The sequence below is a fragment of the Maylandia zebra genome, linkage group LG3, assembly GCF_041146795.1.
Source record: "Maylandia zebra isolate NMK-2024a linkage group LG3, Mzebra_GT3a, whole genome shotgun sequence".
Lineage (NCBI taxonomy): Eukaryota > Metazoa > Chordata > Actinopteri > Cichliformes > Cichlidae > Maylandia > Maylandia zebra.
The window spans coordinates 57,649,339-57,669,126 of NC_135169.1; the positions used below are offsets into that span (position 1 = coordinate 57,649,339).

The 19,788-nt window shown below is 42.6% G+C and overlaps 1 protein-coding gene across 1 annotated transcript; it reads left to right on the forward strand.

Annotated features, from left to right (window-relative positions):
• Positions 1-43: 43 nt before the first annotated feature.
• LOC143414158 (protein NLRC3-like) lies at positions 44-16,693 on the forward strand. Its single transcript, XM_076877892.1, has 7 exons — positions 44-367; positions 465-580; positions 755-893; positions 6,765-6,855; positions 6,972-8,763; positions 10,274-10,450; positions 16,498-16,693. Exons 1-7 carry the CDS (start codon positions 44-46, stop codon positions 16,691-16,693), a joined length of 2,835 nt encoding a protein of 944 aa, XP_076734007.1.
• Positions 16,694-19,788: the final 3,095 nt, after the last annotated feature.

Genomic DNA, 19,788 nt, shown 5'->3' on the forward strand with positions numbered 1-19,788 from the left:
GGAGAATCATTTCTTGTTCGCATTTCTGAGAACGCACATCAGGATGGCCTCCGTATCACTGCCACGCAGGAAGAACCTCTCCGCGCAACAGGCTTTGGCTTTGCTTCAGAAAATGGACGAAGCAGATTCTGATGGAGGAGAGGTTTCATTTGTCCAGCAGGCCACTGATACCTCCTCAGAAGAATCTGAAAAGGAGACGGAACAAGAACCCAACATGCCTCCACAGAAGAGGCCCCGTGGTACTGGGAAGCCCAGCCAGAGCCACACGGCAAAAGACGGCACTGTAGAGGAGGACATTGCAATGCCCAGTGCAGTAGCAAATCGTTCGTGCTTCACTGCGCAAGCTGGACCCACAGAGTCTGCTAAGGTTTGTCACTGCCATAGTAGATATGATATTTATATAAACCCATTTAGAGTGAGGTTCATGTAAATTTACCATTCTCTATTTGTTTATCTTCCGACAGCGCAAGATTACAAGTGTGCTCCAAAGCTTCCTTTGCCTGTTAGACGTGGGAATGCTGCAGACCATCAGGGAGTGTACGGTCCATCAAGCCCACAGAATAGAGCCGGACTGGAATTTGTCAGTTCATGAACTGATGGCATTCATTTCAATCCTGTTTGTAAGAGCAATCATGTGTCCTGTTGGTGCCATTGTGGATTGCTGGTCAGAAAGATTTCTGGTGCCAGTAATCAAAGAGACAATGCCCCGAGATAGATTCATTTCAATTATGCAACACCTTCGATTTGATGACAGGGACACGCGGGCAGAACGGGTGAAAACAGATAAATTTGCGGCGATCTCCGACATCTGGACACGCTTCAACAAGAACTGTGCTAAGAGTTTCACTCCAGTAGAACACATGACCATAGATGAACAGCTGTTCCCTACCAAGGTTCGTTGTCCATTCACACAGTGTATCGCAGCCAAGCCAGACAAATTTGGGATCAAGAACGTGGTCATGAAACTGATGGAGCCGTTTTTGGATGATGGGAGAAACGTCACAACAGACAATTTCTTTACTTCACTGTCACTGTCGCACAGACTGCTGCAGCGCAAAACGCCGTTATGGGGCACGGTGAATAAAGTCTGGCGTGAACGTACTCAACTTGTGCGGATGTATTCCATAAGAGCAGCAACATGCAGGTGGTCAGTAGCGGTTTTCTACAATATGCTGGACCTGTTAGCGGTGAATGCCTACATTTTGTACAAGGCATGTACAGGGTGGACAGGCAAAAGAAGATTGTTTCTGAGTCTTCTAGCTCAGGAACTTCGTTGCCGATTCATGTAGCACAAGGAAATATTAGCACAGACGCAGGCTGCTGAAGCTGCTGCAGCTGCTGTGCCAGGGACTGTAAAGACAACGCAGTGCCAGTGGAATTTACGCAAATTTGCGCAGGGCTAGTAAATCTAGTAGTAGGGACTCGCACCAGGGAAAAAAAAGGCTCAGTAATTCTAGTGTTAAGGTGTGAAACAGCTGTGTACTGCCTTTTGTTCCTGGAGAAGGTATTTAACTGAGAGCCATGCTAGGCTCAGGGAGACTCTGCTGACCCTGCCCCGTGGTCATGTAGGCTCTCCATCAAGCTTGGTTGTCTGTTCTTTGTGTGTTTTGATTAAAGAATGTTAGCTACCGCTCACCGCTCGTCTGCAGGCTTTATTTAAATGGAAAACTTCCGCAACAGGCGGGTCTAGCAAAGTGTTGCCAGGGGGCCAGGTAGGGCATTAACAGGGAAAGGGGGGCACAAAGAAATACTTTTCTAGTGTATGAATGTGTGTGTGAATGGGTGGATGATTGTGTATAGTGTAAAGCGCTTTGGGGTCCTTAGGACCAAGTAAAGCGCTTTACAAATACAGACCATTTTACCATTTTTCTTTCTTATTCTCATTTAAAATGTCTCACTGTTATTAAATAATTATCTGAATCTTACAACCAAAGTTTTTATCTGATGTAAAATGTATAGAAATCATACATATACCAACAAGACTGTACATCACTGTCACAACAGTGTTTGTTTTCATTCAAAGGCTTTATGGCTTTAATACCTGGGGGGCCGGTCTCTAGTCAAAATGCCCGATTTTCTGTCCCAGGCCAGTCCTGGCCAACAGGGAAACAAACGCCGACACTGTGCTGCAAGTCTTGGACGACAGTACACCTAAAGCTGGGCAGACACTGCAATTTTCAAACTGCACGATTGGCTCGCAGTTGGTAGGTCACGATGCAGGTCTCACACTATACCGCCCGATGCTCTGATGCGACCTGAGTGCGCACACTGTGCCTCCATATAATGAAGGTTATAACAGAAAATCTGTCGCTCTCGCTCTCTCTGTCTTTCTCTCACACAGACACACCACCACCATCAACTTTGCTAAATTGCTAATGAAAAACATTGATCAGGCAGCTGTGATTGAGCAGCATGTAAATCCAACTATTTTCACGGTTGTTGTGGTCGTGATAATTTTGTGAGGCCACATCGAAAAGGCTCGGATGAGCTGTCCAAAGTTCTACAGTTGTGCCTCCATCGCTTGTGTCCAGATCACACGCTGCACAGCCGTGCTGCTCCGTCTTTTTCACCGACGTTTACGTGTTTGCGTGTGAGCAGTGTGAGCGGCTGTGGCGACACGCTCACGAGCGAGCAATGTTTGTTCCCCTCAGAGAAAGAAAAAAAAGGCTGCAAAAGTACAGGGAGGAATGGGAAAAGGAAAACACCTGGCTGGAAAAGTGCACGATAACACCTATAAAGCACACTGCACTGTGTGCCGGTGCACTTTTTCCATAGGCATGCTTCTAGTGGTGGGCACATGAAGAACATGAGGGACGTGAAATCTCGGGGAACCCTTAACCAAGTTTTTGTCCACCAGGCCACGGCAGAAGCAGATATGGTATGTAAACACTGTCTCTTTTTTTAAACCCTCTGGTTAAGGTTAATATGGGCATGTGCAGTGAATATCAGCGCTATATGGCCAGAAGTGTGATAATATAATTTATTTTGTGTAATAAACAACTGCAAGGATAGATGATTACAACAAATAGATGACTAATACATAAAAGTAATACATGAATAAGGATGATGAGTTATGATGCGTACTCAAGCGGGTTTACAAACGGGAGCAAAAGCTGAAATAATGCCTCTACTGAAGCCAATTGTACTAAATGCACTAAATGTGCACTGTTACAAGAATATTTTTCTTTCTATTGTTTTCTATTAATTTATATAATTTTAAGTTAAGCAGGACAGAGTTATTTTAAAGAAAGATTTACTTATATTCTCAAAAGTTAAGCATGACAGGCTTCTGCTTAAGAAAGAGACCTGTTTTACTGTGTTAATGTTGTCATTTTGAGCTAAAAATAAATGGCTAAATGATTTTCATGTGTTCATGTCACAAAGAATATGCATCTGCTTAAATCAAATTCAAGTCAAATGGTTAAAAAATAATTTCACACACAAAAAAAGAGCTAAAAAATTCACCACACTGGGAAGGGTGAAGACAACTGGGTCGCCCGGCCCTGGCCACGAGGTGTCCCTTATTTATTTCTCATGGAGTTGGCAACCCTATGTTTACATGATCGAAATATCTTGAACACAAACACAAACAAACAAAGAGGAAGACCGCACCGGAAGGAAACAACTACAAGTCCCAGCATCCTCTGTGTTTAGGGAGCAGCAGTGAAAGTGAAAGTATTGAGCCTCCGTTCAGAGCAGCAGGAGCAGGAAGGTGGAGCTGAGGCAGGTGAGTGTTCACATGAATATGTTTCTTCTTATGACATAAAATAATTCCACGCTGTTCGTGTCTGTGGGTGAAATGTGAGGCCGGTCGGCTCCTCTGAGCGCTGGTTTCCTGTAAGTAGAGAGGAAGTGAGTTTAGCTGAGCCTCCGTTTAGTGTGAGAGAGCAGGAGGAGAGTGAGAGCTGTGCTGAGGCAGGGTGAGTGTTAACACCGCTCTGACATTACTGTGTCTCTGTGGCGGGAACAACAGGCTCCGTCAGTGGAGGCAAAAATAATCAGACTTTGGTTTTTCAAAGGAAACAACTTTATGTCGGAAGTTCCCGCACGCTCATTGGATAACGATGTGTCAATCTCGAGTTATTAGCCAATGAGCGTGCGGATTCACAGAAAGACCCGCCTTTATCACGGGACTTTAAAAACTACAATGGCGACAGAAACTCGGTGAGTGGAGTTCAGGGTGACGTTATGAAACTGTGACGTTTGAGCCACTTCCTGTTCTCAGTCCCAGCGTCCTGATCACCGAGGTTTCTGTTGCTCTGATATCTGATATTGATTATATTGGTAAACAGGCTGTAGCATAAACATCAGGTCTGTTCTGAAAACTGTCTTTATTTTTTCAAAGTAAGGGAATATCTGTGGTCTGATACCGCGGGCTCATGGGCTAAGGACTTGGATTGACAAGTCAAGCGCAGATGATTGTGTTGTTTCTTATAAAGGCTTGTGTGTGTGTGCCTTCCTGTGTGTGTCCTTGTGTCAGTGGAACTGAATCAGTGTGTTAGAGAAAGTGCTCCTCTGCTGTGCCGTCATCGTGTGGACGCTTCTTTTAAAGTTGGAACTCATGTTTTTATGATCTGCTTCATTTCATTGAACCTTTATTTCTAACCATGAAGTCCCTTTGAGGTTACAGCCTCCTGGTTAGGTTTAGGCTGTTATTGTGCTTCAGGCTGAAATATGAGGAGTAAGGAGTGGGGCTGGTTAGCCCTCATGACCCTCACCATAACACATATGTCACAGGACAGTGTTTACCACAGAAACTCCATGAAATGATCAATGAGAACTTTAGAAACCCGTCAGTGTGATGCTTCCAGTACAACAGCACCTCTGAGTGTGTGTGTTTGCCTCTCAGACTAACTCCACCCTGACATCAAGAAGATGGAGGAAGAGGATGGAGCAGGATCTGCAGCATCCAGCTGTGTGTCTGTGAGGAGTGACTGGTCCAAAGACATACCTCCATGGTTCAGTAATGAACCTGCAGCAACAATGTAAGAGAGCTGCTGACTCATTTATTCAGTGTAAATAATGATTTTTGATGCAATGGGAGAAGAAAAATGACAAAAACAGTTTTAAAAATAAGGATTAAAATATTACAAACTATGTTTTTGAGTTTCCTGATGTAGCACAAAAATATATGAACATAATATTTTACGGTTCTTTTAGGCAGCACCAAAAAACAAAAAGACAATTTTAAGCTGTCTGAGGTAGTGAGTCAACATGTCACACTGGGTCAAAGGTCAGGGAGTAAAAGTGTGTTTTAAAGGAGGTTTAAAAGCAGCGAGTGAAGGAGCCTGTCGAGGTAAATCGTTCCATAACTGATCAAATTCAGTTGGTGGACCTCTGTGTGAAATCAAGCATCTGGTTCACAGAGAGGATAACCCTCACATGGGCTGTACAACATTATATAGGGAGACAAAAACAGAGATTATCGTAGCCATCGCTCTCTCGCATGGACGTGGCAGTCTTGCTGTCTGCTGCGAATCCTCCCCGTACCTCCGTGACCTCGTCTGGTATCTGCTCCCTCCTCTGTAAGAGACAGTAAAGGAAAACACGTCTCTGCCTAGTCTTGAAAATCTAATCTTATCATCCATTGTTCTTCTAGGGCCTCTTCTTCTTGTGGCCTCAGCTAACTGCTAATATTTAAATAGCTAACATTAACATGTGTGCCAGCCAGGTTAACATTTATGATGAACTATGATTAATTAACTGATGTTGAAACTGGAGCTTTACTGACCTCTGAAATTCCTCCTAAAGTGTTATTCAGTGTTGTGACAGTCAGCTGCTTCAGCTGCTGCTGGGATGGGCTGTGGCAAAGAGAACAGAGAAAATCTAAATCAGAGTTTTTCTCTGAATTAAAAGGAAACAACAATATATTCTACATGGTGAAACTGATGGTTTCTGGTGTTTGGGTCTGTTTTTCTGTATTTATGCAGATAAAGTGTAAACTCAGATGAATTATACCATCAAATGTTAAAGGAAAATATCAGGATGAGTGTCTGTGAGCTGAGAAGGACATGAAGCGAGCAGTTTATCCCAGAGCTGAAGCTGCTCTGTGTGCAGAGATGAGCTCAGATTCCTGCTGTGATTGATCAACAGTCACAGAAATGTAGACTTGTAGTTATTACTGCAGTATGGTCACAGCAGATACTGATAAACATGTATTATGAGGATGATGATCAAGTTTCTCACTCTCTCCTTTAAATCTCAGTTTTTTCTTCTTCACAGTTTATCTGTTAATTTATTAATGAATAACACTGAAAGAGTTTCTGTTATATTTCCCCTTGAACATCAGCTTATTAGGGCGGCATTAGGAAATAGCCCCCCTCCAAAGAATGAATAAATGAATGATGATAATAATAAAATGATTCAAAAGCAGAGCTCAGAGTGGTAGAATGGTCAAACATGGATCCACGGGTGGTTCAACTGCATTTGGTGACGTGACCAAAGCAAATCTTTCAAATAATCCCACCATCAACGGGATGTTGTCTCCTTTACTACGGTTACTTTACTTGGTCACCGTGTGAATTTCTTTGAAATGAACCAAATTCTTTTATTTGTTGGTTGTTGCATATTTAACCTCTACAGTCAGGAAAGGAGGAGATGAGGCCTCAACAATGTTGGGTTGTAGCTGTGCTTCAGGTTAGAGTGAGTGTCCATGGAATAAATGTAAGTCAGTGAACAGGAAACATGACTGTGTTAAACTTTGTTTTCCTTTTTATAATGAGTCTAATCAAAGGTGGACAGAAGTATCTCCACTGTGACTTTTCTGTGTCACCATCAGAGCTTCTGCACAGTGTGGAGAAAGATCCAGGACCACAGCTGGACTGCAGACAGCCAGTCAGAGCAGCTGTGTACAAAGTAAGACTGAACATCTGTCTGCTGATGGACTCATTTCTGAAAACTGGACTTCTTGTGTTGTTCAGACATTGAAGAGTTTTCTTTCTCTTTAGTCTCATTGTTTTTCTTTCTTTCAGCAGATGTTGGTCTGCAGGAGGTTTTAGATGAACATAAGATCAGTCTGAGGAGGAGATGTGAACGTGTGACTGAAGGAAGTGATGAAACAGGAAGTAGAACCCTCCTCAACAGGATCTACACTGAGCTCTACATCACAGAGGGACAGAGTGAAGAGGTTCATACCCAACATGAGGTGAGGCAGCTGGAGACAGCTTCCAAGATGGACGCCCTCCATGACGCTCCAATCAGGTGCCAGGACATCTTTAAAGCCTTACCTGACCAACAGAGACCCATCAGAGTGGTTCTGACCAACGGCGTGGCTGGTGTTGGAAAAACCTTCTCAGTGCAGAAGTTCACTCTGGACTGGGCAGAGGGCTTGGAGAACCAACATGTCAGTGTGGTGGTTTTGCTTTCATTCAGGGAGCTGAACCTGATCAGAGATGAGCAGTACAGTCTTCTGGAGCTGCTCCATGTTTTCCATCCAACATTACAGAAGGTCACAGCAGAGAAGCTGGCTGTCTCTCAGCTTTTGTTCATCTTTGACGGCCTGGATGAAAGCAGACTTTCATTGGATTTCACCAACAGGAAGCTGCTGTCTGATGTCACACAGAAGTCATCAGTCAGCCAGCTGCTGACAAACCTCATCCAGGGGAATCTGCTTCCCTCAGCTCTCGTTTGGATAACTTCCCGACCCGCAGCAGCCAATCAGATCCCTCCTACATGTGTTGACAGGCTAACAGAAGTCCGAGGCTTCACTGACGCCCAGAAGGAGGAGTACTTCAGGAGGAGATTCAGTGATGAAGAGCTGTCCAGCAGAATCATCTCCCACATGAAGACATCCAGGAGCCTCCACATCATGTGTAGTATCCCAGTCTTCTGCTGGATCACTGCTACAGTTCTGGAGCACATGTTGACTACAGAGCAGAGAGGAGAGCTGCCCAAGACCCTGACTGACATGTACTCACACTTCCTGCTGGTTCAGACAAAGAGGAAGAAGAACAAGTACCATGAGGGACATGAGACGAGTCCACAGGAGCTGACGGAGGCTGACAGGGAAGTTCTTCTGAAGCTGGGGAGGCTGGCATTTGAACATCTGGAGAAAGGAAACATCATGTTCTACCAAGAAGACCTGGAGCAGTGTGGTCTGGATGTGACAGAGGCCTCGGTGTACTCAGGAGTTTGTACAGAGATCTTCAAAAGAGAGTGTGTGATCTTCCAGAAACCAGTCTACTGCTTTGTTCATCTGAGCATTCAGGAGTTTCTGGCTGCTGTCTACATGTTCCACTGTTTCACCAACAGGAAGACAAAGGTGCTGAAGAACTTTTTGGGAAAAAAATACAACGAGTCCTCTCTGGATGATTTCCTGAGCAGAGCCATGTATAAATCCCTCCAGAGTAAAAATGGCCACCTGGACCTGTTTGTTCGCTTCCTTCATGGCCTCTGTCTGGAGTCCAACCAGAGACTCTTAGTAGGTCTGCTGGGTCAGACAGAGATCAGTCCAGGAACCATCCAGAGAGTCATCAACAACCTGAAGGAGATGAACAGTGATGAAATCTCTCCTGACAGAAGCATCAACATCTTCCACTGTCTGATGGAGATGAATGACCTCTCAGTACATCAGGAGATCCAAGAGTTCCTGAAGTCAGAGAACAGATCAGAGAAGGAACTCTCTGAGATCCAGTGCTCAGCTCTGGCCTTCTTGCTGCAGATGTCAGAGGAGGTTCTGGATGAGTTGGACCTGCAGAAGTACAACACATCAGACTGGGGACGACAGAGACTGATTCCAGCTGTGAGGAACTGCAGAAAGGCTAGGTGAGTCCAGATGTGATCATTAACATCATTGATCAGTGTAGGTTAGTAGTTTAATGGTGAAAATAAAATCAGATTGTAAGCACAAAGTGTTTGTGTCCGTACGCTGCAACCTTCCACACCATTCCTTTATTGTACAGACTCAGCAGCAGCTCCATGGATCCCAAATCCAAGAGTGGAGAACAGATTTGAAGTGTGTCACATCCATGCAGTCACAGCTGTTTCCACCATGTTTCCACTGATATTAATCCTGTTCAATGACACGTTTCATATCAGTGAATATGTTCTTTAGGACGTCCACTGACATGTTTAAGTGTCCTGCTGGAAATCACTCAAATCATCCATGAAATCCATGAAAAATCCTTTTAGTGTTTCTAACTTCACCCTCTGTCCTCTCTCTCTCTCCATCCTCCTCACTGCTTCTTTCACTGATAATCACACAAACATCGTATTCAGCTACAAAATAACACAATAATATCATCTGATGATCATTATTATAAGAGCAGGATCCATATTTGATATCAGAGTAACACACTGCTTGGTTATGTGCAGTCATCATCAGTGACTGTGGGTCAAACAGAAGCTCTCTGATTGGTTGCTGACCTTGGTCACCTGTCCACTCTCACCTGTTTGTGTTTGCTCTCTCTTTGCTGTCTCCATCCTCTCTCTCCTTTCTCTCCCTCTCTGTCTTTGTACGTCACTCAGGTCCAATGGAAACAGTGACATTTACAAACCAATCAAAGACAAACTGATCCATGTCAGGTTATAACAATATTCAAAGTGAATACAGGCTGCTGCTGGACACAGACAGGTAACATCATTTTGACTTGCTGTCACCTGGATCTGGACTCATAAACACTGAAGCCCTGAACAGGAATACAAATCATTTTCTGCCAACTAGCGACACAGCAGCAGATAATGGCTCAGAAAGCTCAAATGAGCCAATCATTTCTGTGTTTAGTTCCCCTGAAATCAGATCTGATATCAGCAGCTCTGAGTTCATTCATCATTATTGTCCAGTGATGAGATTTCTGCTCCGTTTGGTAACAGTCAGCAGGTTTTTCCTGCGTGTGGACGTGAACAGTCGTACCTGACAGCAGGTAGCAAACAGAGATCATCTTTCCAGCTGGAACTCTTCACTGAGCTGAACTCATTCAAAATGTTCTGGAGTCAAAACAGGAAACAGTCCAAATGTGTGTCTTCACTCTGACTCTGGATCAGATCTCAGTGACAGACTGTGGACATTATGGAAGCCTAAATGTGACACCATCTTCCTCCTTCATCTGCAGATTAAAGCCAAACAAAGATTCTCATTAAAAGTCTGCAGGTCTGAGAGAGACTCAATCGTTGTGTCATGTCAAACACAGTAAGAGGAGCTGAAGCACAGATGTGAAGAGCAGATTCATCAGATTATGACCTCACTCTGTTTTGTCTTCATATACATTCAGTCTGTGTTTATAATGCAGATTTTCTGCTTTTATAATAACACATTTTATATTTTCTATCATCACAGACTGACTCAGTGTGGACTCTCAGAGACTCACTGTGAAGTTGTGGCCTCAGCTCTGAAGTCCAGCCCCTCCCATCTGACAGAGCTGGACATGAGTGGAAATGATGACCTCCAGGATTCAGGTGTGAAGCTTCTGTGTGCTGGACTGGAGAGTCCAAACTGTCGACTGGAGACTCTGAGGTGAGTTCACTGACTGCGGCTGTTGTTGTTTTTCTATATTTCAGCTCTTTGATTGATGTTTGAAACTTTCTTTAGTTCCTAAATGTTCAGGATGTGTCTGAAGACAAATGTGAAGAAGTTTGAGTGCTTTCAGAAATGTTGTCTTTCCAAACGACTGAACAACAGTTTTTCCTTTTGGCTCCAAACAGAAGTGACAGACTTGAGCAGGGTTCATTTAAAGGCTGACAGAAGTGGAGTGGTGACGGGGAGATGTTTGACAGGACAGTGTTTCAGCCTCCACAGGTTCATGTTGTGCTCCATCAGTCAGTGAAGATGAAGTCAGTGCTGATGAGGCTGTAGAGTGTGTGAGGGATGTGAATGAGGATGATGAAGATCTGATGATAGCAGATAAAAACAGGCTGCAGAGACTTTGAGCCATACAGGGCACACAGTGTGTGTACAGAACAGCTGAAATCATTATGGAGGCCTCACTGGGATATGGAAGCATCACAGTACAGCTTCAGTGAAGCTTTAAAGTCTCTGATATGAGATGAGAAATGAAGCAGCCAGAGCTTTTTCATGAGTGGAAACCCACTGTGACTGTGAGCTGCTGCTACAGCCTCCAGATTAGCCAGCAGCTCATCCTGCTCAACATGGACCTGTGGTCAGAGTGTGTGCTGGATAATCTGGCCCAGGATGAGGCCAAACTGACATGGGATGAAATGTCTGTCACATAATTGAGCTTAGTGTAGTTTCATTTCTGCACAATTTAAAAACAACCAAAACTTTGTTCTGTCTTTTCTATGTTATACTGTAGACTTTCTTTGATACTGTGTCCAAAAGAAGCAGCTTTTACTTTGAAGGGGAGGCGTCTCTGTTTCCTCTTCAGGTTGGATGATGGAAGCAAATGAGTGTGTGATGTTCTTTCAGTGTTGCACTTTGTAGACGCTCCCTGAGCACTGGTCTCACAGCCAGCTGCACATAGAGACCAGTGTTGTTAGTCCAGGTCAGAAGATGACTTGTTGGAATGAAAATGAGCTTGTAGTTTGTCTGCTTTAATAATGTGACTGGAAAAAGGTGTTGGACTTCAAATATGTCCATTTCTTTCACACTTCACCTTTAAAAGTGAAGCCTTGTGGTTCCTGGAAGGAAAAACACGACTTTTTCAAGTCTTTGTCCTGTTTTTATGAGAAATGTACGACTTTAATGTGAAACATTCAGAGTTTTTTCTCTTGTTGTGTTTGTTTGAAGCTGCTTCCTGTTGGCTTCAGCTGTTTGGAGTTTCCATTTTCTAAACTTCTACATTCTGAACCTTCTTCAGCTCTGAACAGATGATGAAACACTGAATGATTTCAAGCTCACACTTTGTCTAATAAACTTACATCTTTCATTCTTTATACAGATTGTGGGACTGTGGTTTGTCAGAGATCAGCTGTGATTATCTGGCAGCAGCACTGAAGTCCAACGCCTCCCATCTGAGAGAGCTGAACCTGAGCAGGAACAACAAGCTGCAGGATTCAGGAGTGAAGCATCTGTGTGGTTTCCTGGAGAGTCCAGGATGTGGACTTGAAACTCTGAGGTCAGTCAGCATGTTTTAGTTGTGCTGAGATGAATATGATGTGAAAGTTGTGCTGACACTAAACTGCAGACATCAGGCTGATATTATACTGATCCACACTGAGGATCTTCATGGTAAAGTCTGTTTTCTTCTTCTCTGGTTTAGTCCATTGACTGCAGCAGAACAATGTTCACATTTCAAACAGTGAGACTCAACGTATGGCCCGCGGCCCACACGCGGCCTGCCCACCTTCCCTGATTCAGAGAGAGGGGACCCTGATTAACTGTGTAGTGTTCTTCCTCACAGTTCTAAGTATCAGACACAACAATGAATAATCCACAGCTGACTGTCTTTAGCAGGTCAAAGGTCACGGCACACAGCAGACAGTGGGAAATATTATAACTCTGATCATTTATCAGCACAAATCCATATGTATAAAAACAAAGCTGACACTGTGAGACTTGATCAGAGGTGTGATCATCACAGCAGAGGCCTTTGTGTCAAAGTCACTGAGGATCAAACAGAAACACATGAAGCAGATTTTCCTGTTCTGGCTTTTTATAGCAGATAACCTTCAAAATATTCTGCAGTCCATCAAAAACTGAAGCAAACCATGAATCAACATGTGAACATGAGCTGATGCTGCTGAAGTGAAGCAAAGTTACAGAGGTTTGATTACAGACACAGCTGAGAGTTTGTAATCTGTCATCATTTTAAAAGGTTTACATTTCTTCAGTATTGAACAGCAGAAATGAGGCTTTGTTTTGGGAGGCTGACAGCAGTGAACACAACAGCAGACTGGTGCGTAATAAGCAGTGAATAATGCAGGAAACAGATTTTTGAAGGTAAACTGTTCTTGAAGTACACTGAGAGAGAGAGAGCTGTGCAGGAAGTAAACGTCAAAGTCAGAGAGAATTCATGACGATGTTCATCAAACGTAAAGCGTAGTTTGGATCTTCTTCTGCTGCTGGTTCACTCAGTTTTGATTGGAGACAGATGAAACCTGCAGCTTCAGGATCTGTGAGCTGTCCACTTTCAGCCCCGACGGCGTGTCCGTGTACGTGCCGTCGAGTGAACGATCCGCGCTCTGTGTTTCCATCTTTGTGTATTTCGCTGCTCTCATTTACTGTTTTATCTGTTTGCTTGTTGTTGAAATACTTTTGGGAGCTTTAACCTGAGATTCTGGCAAAATACATTTATATTAAAAATTGATTCAGGATTGAATGAATCAACATCGCTTTATTCAAATTAAAACCATTTAAATAGGAAAATCCATTTTTTTACAGCCGCCTCTAATGCTGGGTAATGTCAGCTGGTCCATGTGCAGCTGGCTGTGAGGCTCAGGGAGCGTCTACAAAGTGCAACACTGAAAGAACATCATCCATAAATATTGAGTAATAACTGGACTCTCATACAGTGAGACTCAAATGCCTTTAAACATCAGCTTATCCTGCTGATCCAAGTCCAACACTGAGTTTGTAAAAACATGTTTGTCAATCATTTTGTTTGGTTTCTGAGGAAAATGATTCAATAACTTGCTGCTAATACACAACATTTCATCATATTTCCTCATAACCCTCTTTTGTCTGACCATTTGATCCCATTTGAATTTGCAATAAAGGATCCACAGAGTTTGGTGACAATAATGACAGTAGATGTTTGTGTGAAAGTGCTGGAAGCAAATGAGTGTGTGATGTTCTTTCAGTGTTGCACTTTGTAGACGCTCCCTGAGCACTGGTCTCACAGCCAGCTGCACATAGAGACCAGTGTTGTTAGTCCAGGTCAGAAGATGACTTGTTGGAATGAAAATGAGCTTGTAGTTTGTCTGCTTTAATAATGTGACTGGAAAAAGGTGTTGGACTTCAAATATGTCCATTTCTTTCACACTTCACCTTTAAAAGTGAAGCCTTGTGGTTCCTGGAAGGAAAAACACGACTTTTTCAAGTCTTTGTCCTGTTTTTATGAGAAATGTACGACTTTAATGTGAAATATTCAGAGTTTTTTCTCTTGTTGTGTTTGTTTGAAGCTGCTTCCTGTTGGCTTCAGCTGTTTGGAGTTTCCATTTTCTAAACTTCTACATTCTGAACCTTCTTCAGCTCTGAACAGATGATGAAACACTGAATGATTTCAAGCTCACACTTTGTCTAATAAACTTACATCTTTCATTCTTTATACAGATTGTGGGACTGTGGTTTGTCAGAGATCAGCTGTGATTATCTGGCAGCAGCACTGAAGTCCAACCCCTCCCATCTGAGAGAGCTGGACCTGAGCTGCAACACCAAGCTGCAGGATTCAGGAGTGAAGCATCTGTGTGGTTTCCTGGAGAGTCCAGGATGTGGACTTGAAACTCTGAGGTCAGTCAGCATGTTTTAGTTGTGCTGAGATGAATATGATGTGAAAGTTGTGCTGACACTAAACTGCAGACATCAGGCTGATATTATACTGATCCACACTGAGGATCTTCATGGTAAAGTCTGTTTTCTTCTTCTCTGGTTTAGTCCATTGACTGCAGCAGAACAATGTTCACATTTCAAACAGTGAGACTCAACGTATGGCCCGCGGCCCACACGCGGCCTGCCCACCTTTCCTGATTCAGAGAGAGGGGACCCTGATTAACTGTGTAGTGTTCTTCCTCACAGTTCTAAGTATCAGACACAACAATGAATAATCCACAGCTGACTGTCTTTAGCAGGTCAAAGGTCACGGCACACAGCAGACAGTGGGAAATATTATAACTCTGATCATTTATCAGCACATATCCATATGTATAAAAACAAAGCTGACACTGTGAGACTTGATCAGAGGTGTGATCATCACAGCAGAGGCCTTTGTGTCAAAGTCACTGAGGATCAAACAGAAACACATGAAGCAGATTTTCCTGTTCTGGCTTTTTATAGCAGATAACCTTCAAAATATTCTGCAGTCCATCAAAAACTGAAGCAAACCATGAATCAACATGTGAACATGAGCTGATGCTGCTGAAGTGAAGCAAAGTTACAGAGGTTTGATTACAGACACAGCTGAGAGTTTGTAATCTGTCATCATTTTAAAAGGTTTACATTTCTTCAGTATTGAACAGCAGAAATGAGGCTTTGTTTTGGGAGGCTGACAGCAGTGAACACAACAGCAGACTGGTGCGTAATAAGCAGTGAATAATGCAGGAAACAGATTTTTGAAGGTAAACTGTTCTTGAAGTACACTGAGAGAGAGAGAGCTGTGCAGGAAGTAAACGTCAAAGTCAGAGAGAATTCATGACGATGTTCATCAAACGTAAAGCGTAGTTTGGATCTTCTTCTGCTGCTGGTTCAGTCAGTTTTGGTTGGAGACAGATGAAACCTGCAGCTTCAGGATCTGTGAGCTGTCCACTTTCAGCCCCGACGGCGTGTCCGTGTACGTGCCGTCGAGTGAACGATCCACGCTCTGTGTTTCCATCTTTGTGTGTTTAGCTGCTCTCATTTACTGTTTTATCTGTTTGCTTGTTGTTGAAATACTTTTGGGAGCTTTAACCTGAGATTCTGGCAAAATACATTTATATTAAAAATCGATTCAGGATTGAATGAATCAACATCGCTTTATTCAAATTAAAACCATTTAAATAGGAAAATCCATTTTTTTACACCCGCCTCTAATGCTGGGTAATGTCAGCTGGTCCATGTGCAGCTGGCTGTGAGGCTCAGGGAGCGTCTACAAAGTGCAACACTGAAAGAACATCATCCATAAATATTGAGTAATAACTGGACTCTCATACAGTGAGACTCAAATGCCTTTAAACATCAGCTTATCCTGCTGATCCAAGTCCAACACTGAGTTTGTAAAAACATGTTTGTCAATCATTTTGTTTGGTTTCTGAGGAAAATGATTCAATAACTTGCTGCTAATACACAACATTTCATCATATTTCCTCATAAGCCTCTTTTGTCTGACCATTTGATCCCATTTGAATTTGCAATAAAGGATCCACAGAGTTTGGTGACAATAATGACAGTAGATGTTTGTGTGAAAGTGCTGGAAGCAAATGAGTGTGTGATGTTCTTTCAGTGTTGCACTTTGTAGACGCTCCCTGAGCACTGGTCTCACAGCCAGCTGCACATAGAGACCAGTGTTGTTAGTCCAGGTCAGAAGATGACTTGTTGGAATGAAAATGAGCTTGTAGTTTGTCTGCTTTAATAATGTGACTGGAAAAAGGTGTTGGACTTCAAATATGTCCATTTCTTTCACACTTCACCTTTAAAAGTGAAGCCTTGTGGTTCCTGGAAGGAAAAACACGACTTTTTCAAGTCTTTGTCCTGTTTTTATGATAAATGTACGACTTTAATGTGAAACATTCAGAGTTTTTTCTCTTGTTGTGTTTGTTTGAAGCTGCTTCCTGTTGGCTTCAGCTGTTTGGAGTTTCCATTTTCTAAACTTCTACATTCTGAACCTTCTTCAGCTCTGAACAGATGATGAAACACTGAATGATTTCAAGCTCACACTTTGTCTAATAAACTTACATCTTTCATTCTTTATACAGATTGAGTCTCTGTGGTTTGTCAGAGATCAGCTGTGATTACCTGGCAGCAGCACTGAAGTCCAACCCCTCCCATCTGAGAGAGCTGGACCTGAGCTGCAACACCAAGCTGCAGGATTCAGGAGTGAAGCATCTGTGTGGTTTCCTGGAGAGTCCAGGATGTGGACTTGAAACTCTGAGGTCAGTCAGCATGTTTTAGTTGTGCTGAGATGAATATGATGTGAAAGTTGTGCTGACACTAAACTGCAGACATCAGGCTGATTTTATACTGATCCACACTGAGGATCTTCATGGTAAAGTCTGTTTTCTTCTTCTCTGGTTTAGTCCATTGACTGCAGCAGAACAATGTTCACATTTCAAACAGTGATACTCAACGTATGGCCCGCGGCCCACACGCAGCCTGCCCACCTTTCCTGATTCAGAGAGAGGGGACCCTGATTAACTGTGTAGTGTTCTTCCTCACAGTTCTAAGTATCAGACACAACAATGAATAATCCACAGCTGACTGTCTTTAGCAGGTCAAAGGTCACGGCACACAGCAGACAGTGGGAAATATTATAACTCTGATCATTTATCAGCACATATCCATATGTATAAAAACAAAGCTGACACTGTGAGACTTGATCAGAGGTGTGATCATCACAGCAGAGGCCTTTGTGTCAAAGTCACTGAGGATCAAACAGAAACACATGAAGCAGATTTTCCTGTTCTGGCTTTTTATAGCAGATAACCTTCAAAATATTCTGCAGTCCATCAAAAACTGAAGCAAACCATGAATCAACATGTGAACATGAGCTGATGCTGCTGAAGTGAAGCAAAGTTACAGAGGTTTGATTACAGACACAGCTGAGAGTTTGTAATCTGTCATCATTTTAAAAGGTTTACATTTCTTCAGTATTGAACAGCAGAAATGAGGCTTTGTTTTGGGAGGCCGACAGCAGTGAACACAACAGCAGACTGGTGCGTAATAAGCAGTGAATAATGCAGGAAACAGATTTTTGAAGGTAAACTGTTCTTGAAGTACTTGAAGTACTTGAAGTACTTGAAGTACAAAGCTCTAATTTCTCGCAGTCGAACTCGTCTGGGCTTCACCTCCCACTGGTCCCTGTCACTCTCTTCACAGTGTCCTGTGTGGCCTTCAAATCTCCATCAACACAGTCTGTTCCTTTTCTGTTTCTTTTCAGTATTTGCCTTTTAGATTAAGTCCCAGCCTGGCCAAACATCACATTCAGTGCCTTTAAACAGTCATGTCACACTGTTCTTACCAGCCTGCAGTTCACCGTGCATTTTCCATCACGTGCTTTTCTTCCATCCTGCTGCTGGTATCGTCAGTGTAGTTTCAGTTGCACTGTCTTTTTGCCTGCTGTTAATTCTTGAAGTCCACGATGTTCTGTTGGTCTTCATCAGGAGATTAACTGTCCTATGAGCTTCTTCTCAGGATCGGGACAAGTGGGAGGTCAAGCTGTAAAATTTTAAGCCAAAATCTGGCCTGTTTTCCTCCCAATTATGTTCATCTATGGTTTTGCCGCTGTACTCAAAATCCAGGTTGAGGAAAGTCCACCTTTATTTATCTGTAACCTGTATTGACACACTAAAGCATACAATTAATATCCTTTTCATTTCTTTTCTTAAAACCTCCATTCGCTTTATCTGCCTAGAGGTTAACTCATCTCTCTCTCTGTGTGCTCACTGGTCACAGTGAGTCTCCTTTTATGGGCATGCAAAGTTCCTGTCACACACACACAGCACTCAGAGCCATATTTCCTGTTTCTCTCTTTCGTGTTTCTACAGGCTAATCAAACTCTTATAACATCACTCATGCATTTCTTAACTTAGAAGCACTTTCAAACTTTAAAACATCCTACTTTGCATCACCAAAGAAATACCTCTCACCCCTTTATTTATCATTCAAAACCTTCTACTCACAGCATTCACACACTTACACTGTTACAGGAGTTAGAAATATACCTCAAAATACGCTTTCCTAAGAGTATTTTAGACGTGCCTTTCATAATCAGAACGAGCAAGTCAAAGAAAAACAATTGAAACCTCTATTAATTCTCACAGCACACACATTCAACAATGTTTGCAGCAATATTTATAAAACCAACTGTGGTTTAAGCAGTTCACCGCTTACTAATTTGCATTTTCTGAGTCTCTGTTTTATGGTGCCGTTAGTTCTCACAAATTCTTTTGCTGAAGTTTCAAAGTTTAGAGTGTAAAAGTGTGTATTAATCTATATTATCCCTGCTGATGACACAGGACTAATCCCATGTGTCACTAATGCTGTTGTTCTGTTTAGGGATTTGGGAAGTACTATTCAATAGTTAGGATCATCTTACTCAGCAAACAGATAATTTAGAATTCATCCAATCGGCACAGATTTGCTTTTTCTCTGAACAGGTTTGTGCCTACCTTTTTAGACCGGTCTTCTGTTTGCCTCATATCAGATCCAACCTTCGGTCACGTTCGTTCTCTGTTGCATGGCGAACCAGGCAGTTTATTATAATATTTTATTTCTATTTTATTTTGTGTCCATCAAGGGCTTCGGGTGATCTGCAGCTTCACCCTTTCCCAAGCTGGAGACATTTACCTTTTCACACACTTTCCTTGGCTGAACAATGACACAGCCTTCATGTACCTGATGCATCTCTCTGTTTTATTTAAAAGGTTTTCGTGTGAATTATTTTCTTTCATTCATTCCATACATTCTGTACATGGTCGTCATGCCAACTATGTTTCATTGTTAATATCAGTTTACAGGTTGTTATCCTTGCTATTATTATTTTGAATATGTTAAAAATAAACTAATGTAATTTAGCCTTTGTTTATTTTATTGTTGTACTTCTTGTATTTATATCTATTCGGTGGCGTCTGTTTCCAACCTTTTTAAACTACTTTAAACTAGTTTAAGGAACGGGTGGTGGATTAATAAAAGGATGGCGAGGACTGCACAGTGTCTCGTCTTCTGGTTTTACTAAACTAGCAGTTAAGTACTGTTTTTCTGACTGTTTATCTTTTTTCTCTTGTTTTTTCTCGCCTAACTGCTTCTTCTTTCCAGGCCTGGAAATATTCTAATTCTTGCGTACGTTTTCCTTTCTTTTTTAAGTTTTTTGTTGATCCTATTTCTTTCGAAAGAGCTTCTTTCAGTTGTGTTAACGCTGAGGGGCTGCATTTTCCTTCCCAAGTGGGACATTTTGTTTTCTTAGGATTTCTCCATCTACAAGCACTGATTTGTCCGGTGTCTGGACATTTCTTTTCTAGCCACTGCTCGTCAGCATTGAGTTTTGTGGG

Excerpts from the sequence above, each read along its gene's own strand:
- LOC143414158 (XM_076877892.1), top strand. The coding sequence starts at position 44 with ATGGCCTCCGTATCACTGCCACGCAGGAAGAACCTCTCCGCGCAACAG. Across the intron at positions 894-6,764 it reads AACAGCTGTTCCCTACCAAG|TGTGTCACCATCAGAGCTTC; the intron begins GTTCGTTGTCCA and ends CTGTGACTTTTC. Across the intron at positions 10,451-16,497 it reads TGTCGACTGGAGACTCTGAG|ATTGAGTCTCTGTGGTTTGT; the intron begins GTGAGTTCACTG and ends TTCTTTATACAG.